The sequence below is a fragment of the Xenopus laevis genome, chromosome 8S (assembly GCF_017654675.1).
Source record: "Xenopus laevis strain J_2021 chromosome 8S, Xenopus_laevis_v10.1, whole genome shotgun sequence".
In the NCBI taxonomy this organism is placed as follows: domain Eukaryota; kingdom Metazoa; phylum Chordata; class Amphibia; order Anura; family Pipidae; genus Xenopus; species Xenopus laevis.
This window is the reverse complement of record NC_054386.1, coordinates 57,751,709-57,776,866: the sequence shown is the minus strand read 5'-3', so window position 1 is coordinate 57,776,866 and position 25,158 is coordinate 57,751,709. Positions and strand designations below refer to the sequence as shown.

At 35.6% G+C, this 25,158-nt stretch overlaps 1 protein-coding gene across 3 annotated transcripts in view; it reads left to right on the top strand.

Annotated features, from left to right (window-relative positions):
- The window catches only part of LOC108700099 (collagen alpha-6(IV) chain), a 132,947-nt gene that overhangs the window by 51,856 nt on the left and 55,933 nt on the right, over positions 1 to 25,158 (top strand). For all 3 annotated transcript variants that reach the window (XM_041575197.1, XM_018232970.2, XM_041575196.1), the window contains exon 2: positions 10,787 to 10,870. In XM_041575197.1, coding sequence (XP_041431131.1) covers positions 10,846 to 10,870 — 25 coding nt within the window. In that variant the 5' untranslated portion in view covers positions 10,787 to 10,845. The remainder of the gene's footprint in view (positions 1 to 10,786; positions 10,871 to 25,158) is intronic.

The following is a 25,158-nucleotide window of genomic DNA, read 5'->3' as shown; positions in this document are numbered from 1 at the left end:
TTTCAGCATTTATATGGCATATTGTTTCTGGCCTCTGTGCTTCAGTGGCTGTGACAAAAAAAATGAATATTTTCAGCATTTATATGGCATATTGTTCTGGCCTCTGTGCTTCAGTGGCTGCGACAAAAATAAATGAATATTTTCATCATTTGTATGGCATATTTTTTCTGGCCTCTGTGCTGCAGTGGCTGTGACAAAAAAAAATGAATATTTTCAGCATTTATATGGCATATTGTTTCTGGCCTCTGTGCTTCAGTGGCTGTGACAAAAAAAATGAATATTTTCAGCATTTATATGGCATATTGTTTCTGGCCTCTGTGCTTTCAGCATTAAATGAATATTTTCATCATTTGTATGGCATATTTTTTCTGGCCTCTGTGCTGCAGTGGCTGTGACAAAAAAAAATGAATATTTTCAGCATTTATATGGCATATTGTTTCTGGCCTCTGTGCTTCAGTGGCTGTGACAAAAAAAATTCATATTTTCAGCATTTATATGGCATATTGTTTCTGGCCTCTGTGCTTCAGTGGCTGCGACAAAAATAAATGAATATTTTCATCATTTGTATGGCATATTTTTTCTGGCCTCTGTGCTGCAGTGGCTGTGACAAAAAAAAATTAATATTTTCAGCATTTATATGGCATATTGTTTCTGGCCTCTGTGCTTCAGTGGCTGCGACAAAAATAAATGAATATTTTCAGCATTTATATGGCATATTTTTCCTGGCCTCTGTGCTGCAGTGGCTGCGACAAAAAAAAATGAATATTGTTTGCATTTATATGGCATATTTTTTCTGGCCTCTGTGCTGCAGTGGCTGCGACAAAAAAAAATTAATATTGTTTGCATTTATATGGCATATTTTTTCTGGCCTCTGTGCTGCAGTGGCTGCGACAAAAAAAATGAATATTTTCAGCATTTATATGGCATATTGTTTCTGGCCTTCTGGTTCAGTGGCTGCGACAAAAAAAACATAATTTTTCAGGAAAGTACACATGCCTAATTTTTCAGGGTTCTGCAACAGTGGCAAAATCGCATCTTATATGGTCACCGCAGGTGATCAATAAAGTAGACCAAAACTGGGCCCACACTGCAGAATCAGTGTTTTTTGGTTCACTTCACTGTACATTGAATTACCTCTGCCTGACCGTGCACGTGCGCACAAGCACGGTGACTGCTAAACACACCACTACAGAAATATTGCCACCAACAGGACGAACATCCTGGAGGTGACAAGCTCAACTAGTAATTAACAACTATCATTTGCTCACTTGACGGTATCATTCATTAAAGCTCTTTGCGTTTTTTTGCGTTGCAGTAAGCGCCGCGTTTCGTCTTTGCGTGTGAACAGGCTGTAACCTTTACATGTAGACGCCGGACGTTTTAAAGCATTTTATTACACAGGTTTAGAAATGTAGTGTGATTTCTGCCCTTTACAGCACAAAACGCAGCGCTGTGTCAACAATGTATTTTTCCGATACATTTTTGCCCTTGATCCCCCTCTGGCATGCCACTGTCCAGGTTGTTGCACCCTTTAAACAACTTTAAAATCATTTTTCTGGCCAGAAATGTCTTTTCTAGCTTTTAAAATTCGCCTTCCCATTGAAGTCTATGGGGTTCGCGACGTTCGCGAACCGTTCGCATTTTTGACGCAAGTTCGCGAATATGTTCGCGAACTTTTTTTCCGACGTTCGCTACATCCCTAGTCATCCATAGTTTAATGCCATTGTAAAACACTTCTGTATTTTGTATGCATGGAATTCCTATAATATTAACACCAATTTTTGTTATCTATTTGGTCAGGTTAAGGTGAGTAGAATTATTGGATAATATGCAAATACATGTCTGTACAGAAATCTTAAGGAATGGAATGTATTTTCATTCCATGCGCACATTTGTCCCTGAGGTAGTAGCCATCATGCTTAGTGGTAGGGTGATGACAAATATATAGGCTATGAAGAGGGGGAAGAAAAAGGGCTTGAGTATAATGGGTTGGAACATTGCCACTACATGTACCTTCTTCAAGGTTTACTAAGGTTTCTCTCAGCAAACACATTACACAGCATAAAACAAAGCAAAGACAATTTAAGAAACATCACAGGAAAATCTAAGCCCAGACGTTTTGAATTGCATGGAAAACCCTTGCAGACAGTGAGCATTTCTTATGGATATTATATGATAACCTGACGTTGGGACTAACCAGAAAAACATTCTTTCATCCTCAAAACAGTATTGGTGCATTGAGCAATAGCATTGGTAGATCTGACAAATCAGATCATCCTTTTACTGAAATAGGCTGGAAATGGAGGTACTATATATTTTTCTGCTGGTAGAATGCACCATTGCCAAGTCATAGATTATGGCATTAATTGTATAAAACAAAAGGTACAATTACAACATTGCATTTATAATACAGGTATGTTACTTGTTATCCAGAATGCTTGGGACATGTGGCTTTCTGAATAACGTATCTTTCTGTAATTTGGATCCAAATCATATAAACATTAAATAAACCCAATAGACTGGTTCTGCTTCCAGTAAGGATTAATTTATATTTTAGTTTGGATCAAGTACAAGCTACTGTTTTATTATTAGAGAGAAAAAGGTAATAATAAAAAAAAAACAAGATTATTTAGATAAAATGGAGTCTATGGGAGAATGCCTTTCCGTAACTCGGATTTTTATGCACTGATCCATGTTAAATGGGCTCTTGCCTCAGGGATTATGCTGCATTTTCCTTGTTTGTTATAGTTATACAGGAGCAGTGACCAGCTCCATGTTGTAGCCCCCACCCTTCCCAGCTATAGTCAGGTGATTCCACTGGTGTCTAATAAAAGGGCAGCCAAGTTTGGGAGTTTTACTTTGAAAGCAGCTAGTAAGTTGCAGGTAAAACTTAGTCCCTTTGTAAATTGTATAATGAAGCAATAGAATTCTTAATGAATCAGATGAAAATTAAGCGTAGGACTGGCCAGATATGGGATGACTTTGACATAGTTGGCCATCTTAAATATATTGCTATATATGGACAAACAATCCCTGTTTTGTTTAAAGGGTAAGGCATTTTTCAGCACACCCTCATTGTACCCCCGCCTAATGGTTTTAAAAATTAGTGGTGAGCACAACTTTCCCTTGTTTGTTATAATTATTCTGCATTTGGTGCTGGTGATCTTACCTTTTATTCCTTTATTGGTGCTTCCCGTAGTGATTCCCGCTTGTCTTGTCAAATGATCTGGTGGGGATATATTGTAGAGAGATTTACAAGAAATGTTCATTGTTTGGGAATACTAGTTTTAATTTGAGTGTATTTATGGTTAGTTTTTCACAGTACATTTGTCATATATTTATTTTTTTGTACATTTTACCTGTCTTGTATGTCATATCTTTCCTTTTTTCTTGGGTCTCACCTTGATGACCTGTTTGTTATGACACAATCTTACCCCTCACCCTCTTTGCGTACCTTTCCCGCCATACAGTGTTTAAATGTGTACCTGTGATAGTTTTATGCACTTTGAAAAAGGCTACGGAACTACGGAAGACTCATTGACTTTTAATAAGACCTGTGAGTGTGGACCTCTTCAGTATATGTGTGTGTGTGTGTGTGTGTGTATATATATATATATATATATATATATATATATATATATATATATATATATATATATAATATCATTTTTTTTTATAGACTAAACTTTAAATCACTAATTTCAAAGGACTGAGCATTGTTCTACAATTCCTCTGGACTTACCCATTCCAAGCATGAAATCTAACATAGCTAAGCAGTTGCTTAGATGCATACACATTCATAAATAGCACATCTCTGATAAACTGAACCTACACTGGTTTAAGGTCCCTTTTAAAACTCTTGTGTCAGACAGTTCTACCTCTGTTTGTGTGTTTATAAATATATTTATATAATGCCATGTTGTAATTTTACTTTGGAAGATCTTATAAGATTTAGTAGCTGTGTATAAAATCTGACAATAGTACATCAGGGTTTTTATTCTGGTGCTCGACTGACAAGTCTATATTGGTCTTTGCAAATTATACACACTGACACAGACATTCTTTTCCCAGCTCTACTTTCCAGAAATGCTCTACTGAAAAAGCATGGTCACTAAAAGAGCCTAGGACTGGTGGAAATAAAAGTTGCTTAGAATAGGTCCATTCTAACATACTAAAATGTAACTTAAAACTGAAATTGGCACCAGAACAATTTGTGTTCTTAATTCTGGTAAAATTAAGAAATACTGCAAAATAGGAAGTGTATTGTTAGAAATGATGTCCAGCCTGCAGACTTACTCCATATATGTTGTACCCAGGGTTGGACTGGGGGGCCTGGAGACTCTGAGGGCTACTGCCTCTCGTCCTGCAACCCTCCCCCCACAGCGCATGTGTGCACCTGCAGGTCAGCGCACGCACTGTTTGGTCGCGGCAAAAAGCTGTGCTGACGCACAAGTGCGCACTTGCACACACGAGCGGCAGTGTGGTTGCCGGACAGGAGGCTCTAAGGCAGTAGCCCTCAGGGTCTAGAGGGGGCCCTGAGGCAGAAACCCCAGGAAGAAATCCAGATGGCGGATCTGGGCTGGCGAAACCCACTAGAACTGAGGGCCCATCGGGTTTTTTCCCGGTGTCTCGCCGGGCCAGTCGGACCCTGGTTGTACCCCTCCAAGACACCACTAGCCAGTGGCTGCCAAGACATGCTGGGAGATAAGACTAAAGGCTTATAAATACATTTAGGAGGTTATTTACTAAAACATCGATATTGTCTCATTATTTTATTAAAGCAAATTTGGCCAAACTCCTATCCACAATTTTACCTTATTTATCAAAAAAAAATAACTAGAAAAATTTAGTGGGGGAAAAGACTCAATAAAATCATGAAAAAAAATCGAATTTTACAAATTCTTTCCGATTTAACGCCCAGAAACGACAAATTATTCAAATTATCATACGAAACCCATCCCAGATCATGATATCTTCCATTTGTAAAAGAGACATCTGTCATTGACTTTTACATGACCTTGGCAGGTTTAAGATTGAGTATTTCCGGATTTGGACTTTTAGCAGCATCAGGTTATAATAGATCTCGAAAAATTTGAGTTTCTTTTTCCCCCCACAAAAAATGCATGTTTTGCCCTTTTAAAACCTAACCAGAAAAATGTGGGTTTAAGTAAATAACCCCTTTAATGTCTGTAGCCAGACTGATATAAAATGGTTCTTGAGTATCGAGTGCATGGCTTGTATCTCCTAGAATGTCTTTGATGATAGGAAAAAAATATTAATGAAGTACTGTAAATTAAGTCAACTTTATGAGTAAAATCCAGTAACCATAAACGTGTAGAACACTTAGGGGCATTTATCAAGGGTCGAAGTGAAAATTCAAAGTAAAAAAATTCGAATTTCGATCTATTTTTCTGTACGTCGACTATGGAATAGACCAAAATTCTATTTGAATTTGAAAATAATTTCACTATTTGAATATCGAAATTTATCATGTACAGTCTCTTTAAAACTTCCACTGTTTTAGCCTATGGGGGACCTCCTAGAACCCATTTGGAGTCATTTGGTGGACTTTGAAAAAAGTAAGTTTTTTGGGGGCAAATACTTCGTTTAGAATTTTCGAATACAGCCTATTCACCAAAGTTAAAAACTTTGATTTTTTTTAATAAATTTTAATTGGTCTTTTTTATTCGAATTTTTTAAGTTGTGGGAGTTCAAAAAAAACTCCCATTAATTCTAAATTCAACCCTTGATAAATCTGTCCCTTACTATTAATACATTTCCTTTCAACATTTGGAGGCACATTTATTAAGGGTCAAATTTTGAACTCATGAGTTTTTTAAACTCCCATAAATTCTAACTTTGACTAGTCAAAATTTATAAATAACATTGCATTTTTTAAACTCGAACAAATTTAAATTACCCTAAAACTCAAATTGAATTTGATTTGAATTATAAAAACTTCAATTGAATTTAAAAAACGCGAATGTCAGGAAGCTATAAACATTACCAAATTCATCCCTGGACCTCTCCCATTGACTTATACAGTAAAGCGGCAGGTTTTAGGTGGCAAATAGTCAAATTTGAGTTCATAAAGGGGAGGGGGAGTATGATAAATCTCAAAATTTGAATTCAAATTCGAATTAAAACTCAAATTGAGTTTGGATAATTCAGAATTTTAATTTGAGAGTTTTAACCAAAACATTTTTTGAACATTCGAATTCGAATTTTCACTTCGACCCTTAATAAATCTGCCCCTTGGTGTTGCATGTCAGTAATGTCTCCATTAAATTGAAGTAACTGATGAAACAGTTCTCTTGTAAACAAGCTTTTGGAGCCAAGAGGTGTCAGTTTCTTTCCTCTCTCAATAATCTTTTATTCACAAGCAGTAGAACCACTCTTCGGCTGGCTTATTGGCATGGCCTGTGTTCTTGTATATCCTTATTTACTAATTGCATCTTAAATAAAGTAAAACAATCATATTCTGCTCATAAAGGAGGTTTGTAACCTGTTTATTTGTGATGCCATTTAACATTTTTTGGAGGAGACATTATTGCAAATAGCCAAACAAATATTGTTCTTTAATTCTGTAACCCCTGAAGAGTATGTTGTGCCATTCTCATTATAATAACAACTAACAATAATAATGAAAAATAGGGTTGTGACGCTATCATAAGAGCAACAAGGGCATTAGCCAAGTAAACAGAGAGGTGGTCTGAATGAAGTTCCCTTGTTTGAAGCCCATGCAATTGCCTTAATTCTAGCAAGAAAACTCACTGTTTCTTAAACATCTAATTTAATTGTAGAAGTGACATAACAGAAGTGTTTGTATGTTGACACAGTTATTGCACTTGCAAGTAATGTGCTAATCATCTCTTCTGTCTCTGAAAGGCTTTAGAAATCTGTTATTTAGATTAGTCATGTGAGCTGTAGCACCGTTAGAATGTTCAGCCTTAGGGAGAATAGACACGTGTATGAGAAATATATCTCCAATATACTTTAGTTAAAAAATATGTACTGTTTTTATAAGAAACCTGACTGTATGCAGTCAAATTCCCCCTTCGTTTTACTTGCTCTGACTTCAGACGGTCACTAGCTGCTCTGCAGGGTAACGTTTATACTTTTAAATGGCAGGGGGAAGCCCTCCCCCACATTAATTCCCAGAACATGAGCAGCTTTGTTTGTTTCCCTGTAGAGCAGCCGGCGACTGTGTGTGCAGATTCAGTGCAGTCTGCATATTCTGATTATTAAAGGGATTCTGTCATGATTTTTATATATATGATATATTTTTTATTTCTAAATTACACTGTTTACACTGCAAAAAATTCACTCTACAATATAAAATTTAATTCCTGAACTAGCAAGTGTATTTTTTTCAAGTTGTAATATTGATGTGTAGGCAGCCATCTCAGGTAATTTTGCCTGGTCATGTTCTTTCAGAAAGAGCCAGCACTTTAGGATGAAACTGCAGCTGGGGCAGCTGGGAAACTGACAAATATGTCTAGCCTCATGTCAGATTTCAAAATTATATATAAAAAAATCTGTTTGCTCTTTTGAGAAAAGGATTTCAGTGCAGAATTCAGAGCAGCACGATTAACTAATTGAAAAAACATTTTTCCCATGACAGTATCCCTTTCATAAGTCTTGCTGTATCGGCTTCTATGACAGAAATGATTTGACTTGTGCTGTTTTGATAATTTATGACTATCCCTAATCTTAGCTTCCCATCAGATGCCCATACCACAATAAGCATGTGCATGGTCTTGGTCTTGCAAAGATGTTTAACATAGTTACAAAATGATGACCCCCTGCTGCCAATTTTGAAAGCATAAATCATTTGTCTTATTAGGCTTCTGGTGCAGTAAGTTCATGTTTATGTTTAGTATACAAAATACAGCGTTTCTAGCATTATTCTATTTTAGACTTTAGTTCCCCTTTAAGGACGTTTATCTTATGTTTCTTGTCGCAATCACCTTCCTCAGTTGTTAGAAAACAACTGGGAACAAATATGGGTCAAGTATCTGCAGTGTTTACCATTAATTAATACCTACTAAATTCTCACACCATTCATGCAATAGAAAAGTTCTTGCACATTGCTGTGTCACAATCTTTTTTTTGGAGAACAACTGAGTTTTTGAGACCAAACTCAAAGTGAGTGTATACCTTATTCATACTTACTAGTCTAATACATAATCCCAGTTATGAGCTCTCTTTTGATATGTGATGTCTTCATTTTGATCTTATAGAGCAGGTTATGGTATCTCCATTAACAGATCTATCAACATTGTTCTACTGGGCCTTCACTCTTGGGTCCCCATCTACTCCAGGTTATGATAGAAAGAGAGTCAAGTGTCAGAAGAATTGTTTCAAAGTGAATCTTCTGCCAACCCCTAGTTCTGGCCCTGGTCCTGCCTACCTTGCAAGGAGTTTTATTGAGGGAGAGAAAAAATAGTGTTTCAATTATTTCAGTCCCTTCACAGTTGAGAGTGCAAACAGTATGGCGCAGGGCATCTGATTTGCTGTAGCAGTCTCTGGTCAACACTCCTGTCTACTCGATGTAACAAGACTTTTCTTTTGCAGCAGAAGACAGATTGATTCCCATTACAGAAGTTTAGTCCGGACCCCACAGCTGGCCTCTGACCTACTAATTTGAGTATTCCTTGCCTCCTGAAAGGTTTTGTAATGTCAGAGTAGGCACACTGGGCTTGTAGTGCTCTCAGAACAAAGCACATAGAAGAATCATCGGTATATTGTGTTTTCTCCATGTTTTTTTTCCAATACATTTTATTGAGCTAATGTTTTAACTTAACTTAAATAACCAGTTGGACAATTTTCTCTTAATGTCTCACAGAAAACTGTGCTCATGGCAATGCTATTTAGGCTACTGTACATATCCATATCTTCCCTTGAATTGAAAGAATATACCAGCAGATAGGCCTGAACAAGCAAAGAAGGACATAAATTATAAGATAGCAAACTGTGGCATTTATTAATGCATTTCTGTTTTTTTTTTTACATTGAGCTCGCTGTAAAACATTTGACCCCAACACAAATCATTAAATGTGAATATTTGCAGCTATTTAATATTTTGTTCAGAATATTAAAAAAATGTCATAGGTTATCTGCATTAATCATCTTTTGTGAACTTTTTTTTTTTATAAAAAAAAAGCTATTATTTATTTAGGTATTGAATTATATATGTATTCAACAACTTATTGGCATAAATGCAAAGCTTCAGGAAAGAATTGCATATAAGCAAATGTGTAAATAGTTATATTTGCTTAAGTTTCCTTTCCAGGTAAAAAGAGCCAACTGTCTTACAGAGATTCATTTAAAGAAAAGTCACCAAAACCTAATAGATAGAGCAGAGAACTCGTGAGTGTCAGCTGTACCATTTACTTGTCAGGGTAGCTGACTGGGACTTGTCAGTGACACTAAGCAAAATACTGGAAAATTGTATAGGCGTATAAAGGATCTCCGTGCAAACAAATATTTTAATATATGTTGCACAATTTACGTTACCTATAGCAAGCAGATTTATATTTTGTAACTTGCTCAAAACTTATTGCAGAAAACAATAGGGGCGGATGTAACCAAACTTATAATAACCACATCTTTTTTGGACTGAACCTAACAGTTGCAGGGGCCCCACTTGTTTGTACACATAAAATAGCATGTCACCCCCTGGATATGCTGAACTCTCTTTCCCTTGAATTTCACATCTACTGTTGAATCCAGTGGAATTTCATCAATAATAGATGAAAACGTGGATTCAACAGTGTAAAAAGGATGATATGCAGTGTTAAATGTTTGTTAAACAGGACCTGTTTTTTCTGTGATATTTGGAGACAGTTTACATTATTGTCATTTTAAGAATGTGACTTGAAGCTTGTGAACTTTCTAGTATTATCAGACACAGCGATTAAATCCTTTTCTTATCCAGTGCCGGATAGTAATCACTTATCTTTTGCTGCCTAGAAGAGAACCAGCAAGACAAGAGCATAATCATATTTGTCAATATATGTCCACTACAGTATGGGCATCCCTAAAATCCTTTTAGAACAATATTACAGCATTTTGAAGCTTGTGTTTTATTTATTTGAAGAGGAGAAGCTAAAGCCACTTTTAATGAAATTACATTGTTCAGGGATATTCATGACACAGAGTTGTATGCATTGGAAATATGTCTGAGACTTGAAATCCTATAGCACTATAATTTGGGATGTCTGATTCCTTTGAAATAAACGAGGAGTGGATACTTCAAAATGTTGTAAAAAAAATTCAAGGGAAAATATATAATGCGCTTTTTCAGTTGCCAAATACAGTATATATAAATGTAGTTTTTGACAAATATACAATGATTATAATACAAAGGTATATAACTGAACCCCCCCTCCGCTCTTGTATGCCCACCTTTACTCAAGTGCTGTCAAGAATACAAGCATAGATACTGTATACACAAGCTGCATGCCTTGACATTTCCAGGTATTATGAATATATCAGTATCCTAATGATGTTCATAAGAACTGCACTTATTTTTGCATACACAGTATAAATTAAGGAAGATGAACTATTTCTCCTATCCCACACCCCGGTCTCAGCTACAAGTGATATGCTCTGCCTGTAGATCATTAGATGATATGTTAACAACATTTGTCAGAGGTGATTACAGTCTTGGCCTTTGCTATCAGAATGAAGGGAAACAGTTATTAATGTAGGTGGTAGTCTCTCCATGCAAAGTTGTCAGAGCCATTGGTGATCTCATATTTATGGTTTTTTCTCTTTAAAGGGAGGAAAAAAGTTCTATCAGGGGCCATGTGCCGGACGAGATTGTAGTGGGGGCTGCAAATGTTTTCCAGAAAAGGGAGCTCGGGTAAGTCCATTTTCTTCTCCAAGTTGGCTAAAAACTGTTATATCTATGTATTATCTCTCATTTTGTTCATAAAGCCCATCTGGAGAAACCCAAGTCCAATAACATCATCTGTGCAAGGGACAAGGAACAGCTGTGTAGCTTTTGCCCTGACCTTACAGGAGACCTGTGAAACTTTGGCTTATGTCTGCCTAAGTAATGTTCATGTTGTTGAATATTGTATATTAAAGAAAAACTATACCCCTGAACAAGATAAGTCTCTATAAAAATATATTTTATAGAACAGCTCATATGTAAAACCCTGCTTCTTGTAAATAAACAATTTTCATAATATTATACTTTTTTACTTACGGTATGTGCCATTGAGTAATCATAAATATAAAGTTGTCATTTTAAGAAATAAAGGCCACCCCCTGGGATCCTACGATTCATGGTGCACACAAACTAAACAAACCATAAATGTTAGGTCACATGAGCCAATTAAAAGAAAAATCTCTGTTTTTTACTCCAACACTTCTTCCTACTTCAGTTAGGGCCACAATATTTTTGTTCAGGTGATCTCTCAGGCAGCACATAGAATATCATAAAATGGGGGCTCAAGGTAAAAGCTATAAAAGGGCAATATTTACTTAAATATATATTTCAGTTTGGTAAGATTCTTTAGTATGCCACTTAATATTATGGAACCATCTTCAGTATTGATTTTGGGGTATAGTTTTTAAATCAATCTGTCTCTTGGTTAAGTACAGCAGGAAATACTCTGATTTGTATAACACAACCAATCAGAACAATATCATTTATAATCAAAATATGTCCTAATTACATATTTGGCCGCTATCTGCAGTTGTCTTTCACATGGAACTAATCCTAGTATCTCTGCAATTGGATGTTTGTATTAGTTGTGTCTCGGTTTTGCATTTCTCCAATCTGAAATGTAAAATACCTTTGACATCCAAACGCAACTAACTTCTTTTTATTTTGGGTCGGTCATGTACAACACTGCCTAGTATTTTTGGTCCATGATTGTAGCAACCAGATTGTTATGTTATGAATACCAGAAGTTACAGTATATATACAGTTGTACAGAATTGTTCCTATGTCATACTAAAAAAAGAATACAGAAATGAGACATAAACACAACTAAATTTTGCATTATAAATCAAAAGTAAACTGTTATTGGAGCCAAATCTGAACTCATCCAGCTGGGTTTATGTATTGGGGTGGCATACTACCAGTTTGTAGTAACCATTCGGTACTTGTTTAGTCTTTGCAGTAGGGCTAAATCCATCCATGGTTGCCAATTAAACATAAACTGCTTTGTGTCCTTTTTGTAGTCACTTATGAGTCCCCTTATTATTTTATCATGCCTTTTCTATTGTTTAACAAATTCACATATTGCTTTTGATTGGCCACAAAGGCACATACAACTGCTTTCCATAATGTGGGCAGTGGGAGGATTCATATAGCTGCCTTATCATAATGTCAGCCAGTGGAATGCATGTTTGAACTGGCGTCAGATGTGTTGGCATTGCACTAAAAACTGACGTCATTGCCTCAGGTATTCTTGCTTGTTTACACAGCACATATGAGAAAAAAATGTCTTCTTTATCTGGTATACGATTAATGTCCACTTATTTGTACATGAAATAGCATGTCATCCCCTGGATAAGCTGAGCTCTCTTTCCCTTGAATTCCTTCACATCTAGGGGCCCATTTACTAATTTTCTAATTCAAAAACTTCAATTTTTGAAGTAATTTTTGGGTACTTCGACCATCGAATAGGCCAAAATTCGATTTCGATTGAAAAAACGTAGAATTTTTGACCAATCGAAAATCGAAGTACTGTCTCTTTAAAGAACTTTGAATTCGAAACTTCGCCACCTTAAACCTGCCGAAATGCTATGTTAGCCTAGAACCTATAGCCAGTATTTGGCTAAGTTTTTAGAAGTCAAAGTTTTTTTTTTGAAAATCGTTCAATCGATCAATTAAATCGTTCAAATCGTTCAATTTGAATTCAATAGAAAACAGCTGAATTCAATCACAAAAAAACCTTCAATTTTTTCAATTCGATGGTCGAATTTCGAAGTTTTAGCACATTGAAATTCGACCCTTAGTAAATGTGCCCCCTTCTGTTGAATCCAGTTCTTCATCTATAATTGATGAAATTCCACCTATATTTGCACCTACCTATTTATACCTTACATACCTCATAAAGAGAGTTTTCTCTAGGGTTCCCAAAGCAGACAGTACAACCTTGTTGAGATCATAGCTGCCGTATTTTTAGTAAAGTGAGGCCTACTTAGCATAGTAATGGTCTTTAACCATTATGTGGACCCTCCATGAATATTTGTATACTTTTAACATATTGCTATATTGTCATGTTCATCTGCTAATCTGCTAACTGTCAATGTTTAATGGTTTGTAAAGTAAAGTGTTCGAGAATTATGGGAATGGTTATAGAGAACACTGTGTTGCAAGACATAGGTGTCAGATAGCAGGATTGGGTTCAGTTGCATTTGGGGGAACATAGCAAACTCTAGAGGGACTTACTTGCCATAGCAATTGCTCATCATTATTTCCATTCTGAAGCCCTTCCCATCTAGATTGTGCATTGTTACATGACTTGAGTCATGTAAAACTGTGGTATGTCTATAGATACATCAAGTATTTTATAGGGCCATTGCAGTTGGGGATATTTTTCTTATCCAAACATAAAGTTGATCTAAACCTTGTACAGCTGTTATAATTTGTGTCTGTATATATATATATATATATATATATATATATATATATATATATATATATATATATATATATATATATATATATATATATATATACACACACACACACAAATATGAACAGTTTCTGCCAGCTGTCCTGACTTTTGAAGGACAGTTCAAGTTTCCTTATGAAAAGGTCCAAGGCTTGTTCTAATCTAAAAACCATAGATTATTATTATTTGGCAATGGCCAGAAAATTGTATAACTGTTCTAATTTATATTTATATTTGAACATATATACATTTATATACTGTGGGGCAGTTTCTTATTTTGGTATGAAAAGATGGTGAGGATTTTTCTAAAGTAAACACTCTATATACTTACTCTCTATATATACATACAAATATATCATTCCTGTCAGCTGTCTAGTTATTTTGTGTGACAGTTTCATATAATGTGTTTTTACTTATCACTGATCCACATGGTTGGGTGTGTATTGCAAACTTCTCCAAGCAGTTTAGGGCTAATGGAAGGGGCATGAAAGTAGGCTGTGTTATTTTGCATTTTAGGGTTATTTAATAAAGCCATGTATTCTTTCTTTACCCAAGGCTTTCTCTTCAAGCCTCGATAGACCACTGCAATCTAATTTAGTCCACTACAGCTACTGCCACTCATCTGAACTCCTTAGAGACAGTCTAAAATGTTTGAATAAATAATATATTATAAACCATCTGTATATTGTAGATAGATAGATAGATAGATAGATAGATAGATAGATAGATAGATAGATAGATAGATTTTTACCTTTTACTCCTGCAAAACTGGCATATATTCCCAGCTAGCCAAATCAGTCCCTGATCATGTTGGAAAAAAATGCTTGTTAAAACCTCCTAATCAGATATCAACAAATGACCCTGCACTGCACAACATACAATGCTGTTCTAATGTCTCCATTCATGCAACTCTCAAAAGTGACACCTGTCTGTTTGAGTTGCATGACACCTTGCTAATTCTATTACAGTAACTACACAACATTCACAACCTCTGTGAGTTTCAACTGTCACCTCTCTGGATGGTTACTTTGCACCATTATGATCGGATTATTGGAAGAGTTTATATGCCGAGGACTTCCCGTACCAGAAAGTTTAACTGAAGCAGCTACTCGGATGAGTAGTGAAACGTTTTAAATGATTACTCAGCAAGTCCAGTTGCTCTAGATTTACTTCTACTAGATATGTAAGCATTTACCTTTTCTTTAGACAAAAAAATGAAAGGAATTTGTATTTATGTTAACAAAGTTGTTATTTGATGGGGAGAAAAGTACCTCTTAATAGACTTAAATAGACATGAAATGGTTTCCCAAGTTTACCAAAAAAGGAACTTTCCTTTTTGTACAAATGTACTTGTCTTTTTCGGTTTTTGTTAGATCTGCACTTCTGTTTTATACCTCTTCAACCCTGTCAACAAAACAGTTTAAAATTTCTGGCCTGCCGATTCCAAGTTTTCATATTTAGTTAACTTCCTATTCTGGTCTTCTCCTTTCCTGCTCCAGTCTGGCAATTTGCCCCCTATCTATTAATTAAGGTCACAAATCCTAGTAAACCAATCAATACCAGTAAAAATGATGAATACAAAAGGAATATAATTAACACATGCAAATACATATCAAGACCAGTTTATTAAAAGGTACTTAAATAAGTACTGACTATCACATACAAGTTAGTTTCTGGAAAATACATGCATTGGATCCATTATTCAGAAACTCGTTATTCAGAAAGCTCAAAATTGCAGAATGGCCATCTCCCATAGCCTCCATTTTAATCAAATAATTAATAATTTCTAAAATAATTTTATTTTTCTTTGTAATAATAAAACAGTACCATGTACTTAATCTTAACTAAGCTGGTGCCACAACTATCCTATTAGAATTATTTAGGCGGCCTATTTATTAAGTCTCAAATTTTTTCTGGTCGAGTTTTTAAGGGGAAAATTTTAATTTCTCAAGGAAAAAAAATGTGATATTTCGAGATTTATTATGCTCTAAAACTACTAAAAATCTGAATACCAAAATACTCCATCCAAAACCAGTTGAAGTCAAATAGTCAATGTCAGATATCCCTTTTACAAATGGAAGTTGTTTATTGCCTTCATGATTTTCCAGTGTTATGACAGTGGTTTTTGTTCGAAAGATTTGAGGTTTTTGGGTGAAAAAAAGTTGCACAATTCAAATTTTTGCATGATTTTTTAGATACTTTTCCAGCACATACAATTTTCTTTCTGATTTCAGAAATGGTAGTTGGGAGTAAGGTTGAGTTTTTATTTTTAAAAGAATGAGAAAAATTAGATTTTTAATAAATACCCCCCGTAATGTTTAGATTATTTTAAGTAGATATTCAGTTTGCCAATCCAAATTATGGAACAATCCCTTATCTGGAAAACCTCAGCTCCAAAAAGAATTCTGGATGACAGGTTCCATACCTGTTATACAGTAGTTGTTAATTTAAAGTGAGAATTGATTTGAAAAAAATACTGCATTGTAATATTACATCAAAACAGGGTAATATAGGGAAATGAAGTTCAGAGAGGAACACCTAGCCAGATCTCCAACGAAGAGCTGTAAACTTTTAAAATATAAAAACGTCAGAAATCGGAGGAATGCATCAGAGCGATGGAAGACTGGGGTCAGAGATGAAAATCTGGTAACTCCGGATAAAATCGGGGGAGTTGACATCTCTGCCAATGTACTGTAAAATCATAGTTACATATAGTTTAATCTCCACTGTGGTTTTATACATGGCACTGGGTTAATTACTGCCATAGTTCATGTTTTTATAAACAAGTCTGTGCAGGCATCTAAAATAACAGAAGTAGATGATCCACACTGGATTCTCACAGATGTATGCAGTGGGGCCTAATATCTAAAAAAGTACATGTTTTAATTTTCTTTCAGCTGCACTTTTCAAAGGTTAACATAAGAAATCCTTCAAACTGCTGGGTGGTCTTAAACATTAAAGTTCACTGCAGAATGTTATAATAGTAGTGAAACAGAGCAAAACTTAAAGGGAATCTGTCGTCATTTTGAAAAAATTTTTTTTTTTGCATTTTTATAAAAAACACACATCCATAAACACTGTCTGGCAAATAAAATGTTAATCCACAAATCCAAGCATAAGTTATTTTAGTTTGTATTTTGTCATGGGGGCTTCCATTTCTGCTCATTACACATTCATCCTGTGCTGCTCTAACAGCAGGCACAGCCACTCTGTAATGAAAAGCCAAGTCGCACTACAACATGAGAATCTAGCTGTACACTCCCCCTCCCCTCTCTGCCCATGCCTGTGATGTTTGGAGGAGAGAGGTCACATGGTTTGAAGGGAAGCAATTACTTTCACTTTCCTACGTTCTGCTCTACAGCTGCACTAGCAGCCCCTCCTCCCACAGACACTATCAAAGCTCCTGCCGTTCTGTAAGTTTGATCTCTCCTTTCCTCTGGAGGGGGGGAACTTTCTCTCCTTGTTGCCTTCCTAGTTAGTTTTACTGGTTACTAGATGAGGTAAAGGAGCTGTGAGTTCCCTCTGCTATTCACCTCACACACACTGCGCTCTTTTCCTGCCTGCAATACTTCTTTTTTCATTAACTACTTACTGCCTCCTTTCTCCTGAGCTATTTTAACCCTTCCTAGACTTCCTCCTAAGTTTTCCTGGTTTTCAAGTATGTCCTTATTTTATCCTTTTTTCTATTCCCTGTCATCAGTCCTGGGAGTGTACTCCTGTGTTTCTGCCATTCATTTTTGTGTAAACAAATATAATAAACTATTTATATAAAATATTTTTTCCAGTGCCCAAAATGAATTTAGTGTGTGTATATATATATATATATATATTTATTTTTGAAACGTAAGTGTGGGCAGTGATCACAGGACTATCTTATTTCAGTCCTTCTGAAGTGGTGTCAGTGGGAGCTTATCTTGATTCCTGCCTATTGTTCAATTGACAGGCTCAGCAGACAAGGCTCTATTTACATTACAGCAGCTTGTAGGAGGGAGGGGTAATGACATCACTCCAACTTACAGTGCAGCAGTAAAGTGTGACTGAAGTTTATCAGAGCACAAGTCACATGACCTGAGGGCAGCTGGGAAATGTCAAAATGTCTAGCCCCATAGCATATTTTAAAATTAGATATAAAAAAATCCATTTCTTGTTTTGAAAAACGGATTTCAATGCAGGATTCTGCTGTAGTAGCACTATTAACTGATACATTTTGTAAAAAAATTTTTTTTCCACGACAGTATCCCTTTAAGTGCACATGGCTAGGAAACATTTCAGACATGATCTGGAAAGTGATAAGCAGATAGAAGCTTCCGGATGGTGTCATGGCAAGACTTGTCTGTACATCAGTCTTCTCGTAAAAAACAGAAAACATGTCAAGTGGCTTTAGAGAGAAAGGTTCATATTCCACGTGAGAAAATATATAGTAAGGGGCAGATTTAGCAATCTGCAATTTTCGAGTGTCAAAATGCACATATTTGTATCTTAATCCCCCTATTTAAATGTAAATTTGTGAGATTTATCATGCCTCAACAATGGAAACAGTCCTAACTCGAATATTTGCCACCTAAACCTGCCGAGTTCATGTACAAGTCAATGGTAGAGGTCAGTCAAGCCATTTGGAGATGTTAATAGCCTTCCTGACATTCAAGTTTTTTTCGGAAGAAAAACTTGATTCGTATGAGTCGAATACAATTCAAATTTTCAGGTCGGAACCATTCAATTGAATATTAGACATTCAAATCTTTTCTTAAATAACCTCCCAGTTGAATTATATATTCAAATTAAAAAAAATTGACATGAATTCAAATTTGACCTTTAATAAATGGGCCTCTAATTGTCAAATTAAACATTGTTTGACATCATATATATCTTCTATCTACCTGCCTACCTGTCTTGTATACCACCTATATATATTTATATTTCTGTTAATCAGCCTATATCAATCATTTAAAAAGATCGTTCTTGGAGAGTGTGTATGTGAGAGAGAAATAATAATTGGCACAGGAAATAATTATTTAAATTGTTAATCTTCCCATACAATTTGCATGAAGGTTTAATAATTTGCATTGGCATTAGTAATACAGTTATGGCATCTGTTATCCAGAAAGCTATAAATTAAGGAAAGGCCATTATCCAGAAAACTCCAGGTCCCGCGCATTCTAGATAGCAGGTCCCATACCTGTGCTAGCATTGGCTACTGACCTGTGCTAGCAATTCAACACCTTTCTGTACTGTAGGGGGGATAGTGTACCAGCATTGAGCACTATCACCTATCTAAATCCAGAATAGTGGTAGGCGAATTTGCCCCATTTCGATTTGCCAAGAAATTTGTGAATTTACAGCAAAATTCGCATAACGGCGACAAATGGCATCAAAATTATTTTGATGTGCTTCAATTTTAACACTCGCAACAATTTTTATATGCGCACCTATTTTGCCAAAATGCATTAAAGTAAATCGGTGTCTGAATAATTTTGACGCCCAACAATTTATATGCACGCGACGCACCAAATATATATATTAGAACCCACATTTATGTTTTTCAGGGTACTAGAAAAAAAATTATGTAAAATCTGGGAAAATGTAAAATCATTGAACTTGATTATACATTATATATTAGTGGGGCCACAAAAAAACCAAAACGTTGTAAAATAAGGGAAAACTTAAAATCAGGGTATGTACAATTGAGGCGTCTCTGTAGTTATATATGAAAGGCTTGGTAACTATAATTACTGCTAGGTAATATTTGCCAAACTTTAATAAACATTTTGTACTTTCAATGTTTTTCCATGTTTATTCTTACATTTTCTCATTTATTCCCATGAAGCAGAGAATATGCAGAGAGAATAGGATTACAGTATAAAACTAGAAAGACCTTTCACCAGTTTAATTCACAACTCAAAAAAACCTCTTTCATTTGCTTAAGTTACAGACACACAAACTAATAATCTTTTCTACAACAGTCCGTTTTGTTTTAATTAGAGTTTCCTTTGAGATAGGAGCATGCCCGTTTGTTTGTGCAAAAACACCTGGCTGTCCTGTGGTTTGGGTGAAGAGTTATGAGGCCAGACAATGCCAGAACTGAGCTAGAACGCAACATTTGTTCTGTAAAGGTTTTCTGCAGGGGTCACTGGATTTTGGGTTATTTTCTGCATTTTTTCATTTTTCATACTTGCCATTATTTTGACAGGTTACATACTTGAAAAACAGACAAGGGGTCAGGGAAAAGGGACTGCGTTCTTTTGGCTGGAGGAATAACAGATAGTTGCTGCCTGTTCTAATTATCGGTTTGATAGCTGTTTCTATCTTTTATGAGTTATAGTTTTTTCAGTTTCTCAAAGTCGTAGATTAAGGGGCATATTTATCAAGGGTGGAATTTTGAATTGAAAAAAATTCAAAATTCAAAAAGACCAACAGAAATTAAGTCAAAGTTGTTTTTTTTTGGTCTAATAGGTCAGTTTTCGATTTGGCCAAATTGGAATTGTATGAATCGAAAGAATAGTGCCTTCGATCAAATTCTATTAAAAACTTTTCCCCAAAAAACTTTGATTTTTCAAAGTCCACCAATTTGACTCCAAATAGGTTCTAGGAGATCCCTCATATGCTAAAACAACAATTTGGCAGGTTTTAGATGGTGAGTTTTTAAAGAGACAGTACATGATAAGTTTCGATATTCGGATTTTCACATTTTTTTCAAATTCGAATCGAATTTGGACTATTCCCAGTACACAAAAATAGCTTGAAATTCAAATTTTTTTCACTCAAAAATTCACCTTGACAGTTGATAAATCTGCCCCTAAGTCAACAATGAGTTAAAATGTACTTGCTTTGCTTATTGATCCAAACTATGAATCACAACATACAACACAAATGGGATCAAAGGGATCATTTGGCCTCATCTCTTCATCCAAATATTTACAAAATTAACAGTTTCACTGCAGTTTTAATGTAGCACAGATATGGCCATCAAAGCGAACCTTAAAGTTGACTGCACAGTTTATACTTTAAAGTGATATGTATGTGCTCCTCTCCTAGTGTTTTAAAAAGTACTTTTTAAAACATGAGCTACTGTATATATATATATATATATATATATATATATATATATATATATATATATATATATATATATATATATATATATAGGAATGTGACATATAAGAGAAAGATACCAGCAGTTTTTTGGCACTTTAAGTGCATGTATGGGATCCATTATCCGGAAACCGTTATCCAGAAAGCTCTGAATTACGGGATAGCCGTCTCCCATAGACTCAATTTTAGTCAAATAATATATATTATTTTAATATAATAAATAACAATACTAATAAAAAACCAGTACCTTGTATTTGATCCAAATTAAGATATAATTAAGCAAAACCAGTCTAATGAATTTATTTAATGTTTAAATGATTTTCAAGTAGAGTTAAGTTATGAAGATCTAAAATATGGAAAGATCAGTTATCCCGAATACCAGGTCTCATACCTGTATATTGCTTTGTAGGACCTAGGGAAAAAGCGTAGATGTTACAATAATAAAATAAAATTTGCATTCGTATTATGAGTGTCTGCAATCATTTTCAATTAATAGGAGGCTCTCATGTTGAGGTATTTTGAAAGGGAATTTAGATAAAACACTCCTTGGCCTTATTTCTCACTCATAGTGGGCTCAGTTTAATCAGCCTTTTCAATGCATATCAAATGCAAGTGATCTAAAACCATTGGCAATCAATAAGTTGCTAAACCTTGTTCAAACTTTATACCTGTTGTTACCCCTTTATTTTTTATATTATGACATGTCACCTATTATCACCTTTGCACATTAGTTACCACTTTTTCAGTTGTGTGCATGAGTTATTATTTCTACATATGATTTATCCATACTTCCCAACTGTCCTGTTTTTCCCAGTACAGTCCCGATTTTGACAGCTCAACCCGCAGTCCCAGATTTCCAAAATTTCCAGACTTTCTCTTTGATCTTTTGCACTGAACAGCCAGAAAAAGATACAAAGTTTCTAACGTAATTGGCTTTTGGCAGAGAACCCAGAATATGTGCCTGGTGCACTTCGATACTTTTGTAACAATTTAAGATAAGCAAAGAAGCAATTGTAACTATTTAAAATAAGCAGGTCTCTTGGGGAAACCGTGACTTGCAGCTTAAAGGGCAATTCACCTTCATTAGCAATGCTGTAATAACACATAAACACCACAAAACCTGCCAAATTTTGTAAAATAAACATGGTAATTTGGGGGTGTGGTCCCAAAAAATGGGTGTGATCAAAAATAGCTTTTTGTCCCTTTTTGTATTTACAAAATGTTGGGAGGTATGGATTTATTAATTATTGTACATGAGCTATTCTGTAACAGTTAGCACTCATACACGAAGTATTGGCCAGATAAATTGCAGTTCAAATTACTCACACTATGATTCAGGATTACGCTGCAGATACTTCATGCAGTGCAGCTTAGTGAGGTCATACACTTGTCATAAGCGTTATTATTTTTTAACATTGTTACAGCTCTTTACACACACACATCTGTGCAGGCACACCCATGCTTTTAGTAATAGCTTCAACATATGTTATATCACAAATCTACAATCTCTTATTAAGGATTTCTTTTTAAGGATTTGTATCAATGACATAAAAATATCCCCTTTAGTTATGTGTTTTGAAGCATTAATATGTTTGACTACGCCTAAGGCTAAAACAGACAGATAACATGACTTCACTCATATTAATAATGGAGGTAGAATCTTCCTGTTTTAATTAGGATGAAGACAAGATTAGGCACTTTTTTCTTACTGAAGCCAAGTAGGAATTTTACTTGTCTTTATTTATGACCAAACTGAAAATCACTGCCAATCTGCCATTTTCCAGCTTGATTAGGGTGGAATATTAAGGGGCACATTTACTATTGGTCGAATATAGAGGGTTAATTAACCCTCGATATTCGACCGTCGCAGTAAAATCCGCCGAAGGATTTATCGAACGATTGGAAGGATTTTAATTCATCGATCGAACGATTTTCCTTCAATAAAAAAATACTTAGAAAGCTTATGGGGACCTTCCCCATAGGCTAACATTGGTGCTCAGTAGGTTTTAGGTGGCGAAGTAGGTGGTCGAAGTTTTTTTTAAAGAGACAGTACTTCGACTATCGAATGGTCGAATAGTCAAACGATTTTTAGTTCGAATCTTTCGAGTCGAAGTAGCCAATTCGACGGTCGAAGTAGCCAAAAAAAACCTTCAAAATTCAACGTTTTTTTCCTTCTAATCCTTCACTTGAGCTAAGTAAATGTGCCCCTAAAGGTTGGGCATTAAATAGTTAGGGTCTGTATTAGTGATGAGCGAATAAATTCGCCGGGCACGAATTGGTGGCGTTTCACTGTCTGTGAATAAATTTGCGAATCTCCTGCGAAAATTCGCCGGCGTCAATTTCTGATCGCTCGATTTTTTAGTGAAACAGTTTGAATTGCTCGATTTTTTTGTGTGAAAACGTTTGAATTGCTCAATTTTTTCATGGAAACGTTCGAATTACTCGATTTTAGTGTAAACATTCGAATTGCTAGATTTGTTTTCTTGAAAACGTTCAAATTGCTCGAATTTTTTGTGAAAACGTTCGAATTGCTCAATTTTTTTGTGAAAACTTTCGAATTGCACAATTTTTTCATGAAACCGTTAGAATTTCACTAGTTTTTCGTGAAAACTTTCGAATTTCATGTTTTTTTCGTGAACTTTCAGATTTCAAGATTTTTCACTGTTTCATGAATACCTGTGTGTATAGTTAAATACTAATTCACATAACAAGAGTACACAGAGCATATTTTCTTTTTATGGACTCCCGCCTACCTCTAAAAAGGAGCCTTACACATGAAATGAGGGATATATTTGACACTTGATTGAAGGTGAAAGTTTGTACTATTAAATAATAGAATAGGCAGTAAAGAGCATTGATCACAGTTTATGCTGGCATTTGAAGTTTGACTATGTCAAGCCATGACCTGTATCTGCACATGAATTTAATTTCTCAAGCTTGTTTTAATCTTTTTTAGGGGATCATCGCAAGCCTAATCTTGTTAAAGAAGATCTTCAGATATTTAACATACAACACAGATCTGAGAAAATATAACAATTTCATTGCCAGTTCTGTTGGCAAGTTTTTTTGAATGTTTTGAAAGAGTTAATTTAGGTACATTTTATGGATAAATGCATACATTGTTAGTGTGTTTGCATGTATTAGTAACTGTACTGTATATGCAGGCCTGGATTTGTGGTGAGGCCACAAAGGCCCAGACCTAGGGCGGCAAGATTTTAGGGGCTGCATGCCGCCCATCTTAATTCTAAGGAGCACTGGGGATGCATAATCCTGGATGCTAGGATCCTGCGGCCTTGGGGAGCACAAGGCTGAAAGTTGGCCCTGCATATATGAAACAATAAGGGTCTTATTATGCAGTGTAACTAATACTACCAAAAGAATGGTGTAAAAACTGTGTAAAAGAAATGGCAAATTTATCAAGATATTTCTGACCTCACGTAATACATTAAAGTCAATGGGGAAAATTCATGTGACAAGTAAGTTCTAGACAAGTCGTGTGGTGTTTATACAAATGGCCTGTAGATGTCACTGTGCCCAGACTTATACTGTGCATACTTCCTGACAGCGTGAAAGTTACTGTTGTGTAATGGCTGCATGAGAGCCTGCTAATAAAGCACTGTTATGAGTTCAAAGGTTGAACTTGATGGACATGTGTCTTTTTTCAACCTAACTTACTATGTTACTATGTATGATTAGGGAGGCAATGGGTTTGGGCCCATATTGCTTCAGGTTCTAAACTTGGATTAAGAGACCATAAATCACCAGATTTAAGAACAACATGAAATCACTATTGGTTTACTGCTTAACTTTTAAAATACAACACTCACTCCATTTATATTCATTGCTTACATCTTTTAGGGCTAGTCCACACGGGGAGATAGCGACGCGTTTGCGGTCGCGGCGACAAAGCGCCGCGACAGTTGCCGCGACCGGCGCAGGCGACAGTTTTGTATGGGCGCCTATGTAAAAACGCCTGTGCTAACCACACGAGGCGATGCGCTTTTCAACAGTCGCCTGAAAAAGCCTGGCGAGGCATTTTCAGGCGACTGTTGAAAAGCGCAAACGCGTCGCTATCTCCCCGTGTGGAATAGCCCTTAATAGAAAATGTATCCATGGAAAAAAAGTAGAAAATTAAATTATTTAAATTAAACTCTTCCACTTTTCAAATGGGCTGAAAGTCAGATTGTCTACTATGGAATCTCTACGACTATGCTGTTATCACCCCACTTACACAGTTTAACTTTGCAAAGTTATCTTCCTTCTAAACGCTTAGATTTTTACTCTGTAAACATTTAAATTTTTTAGGTTGCTGTAAAACTACTTTACTTTATAAATTTTACCAAAATGTAAACATTTGCTTGCAGGTGCATCTTGCACTGAAATCAACTACCCACAGAAGATCTTTCTTTCCTGTTAGAAAAATTGA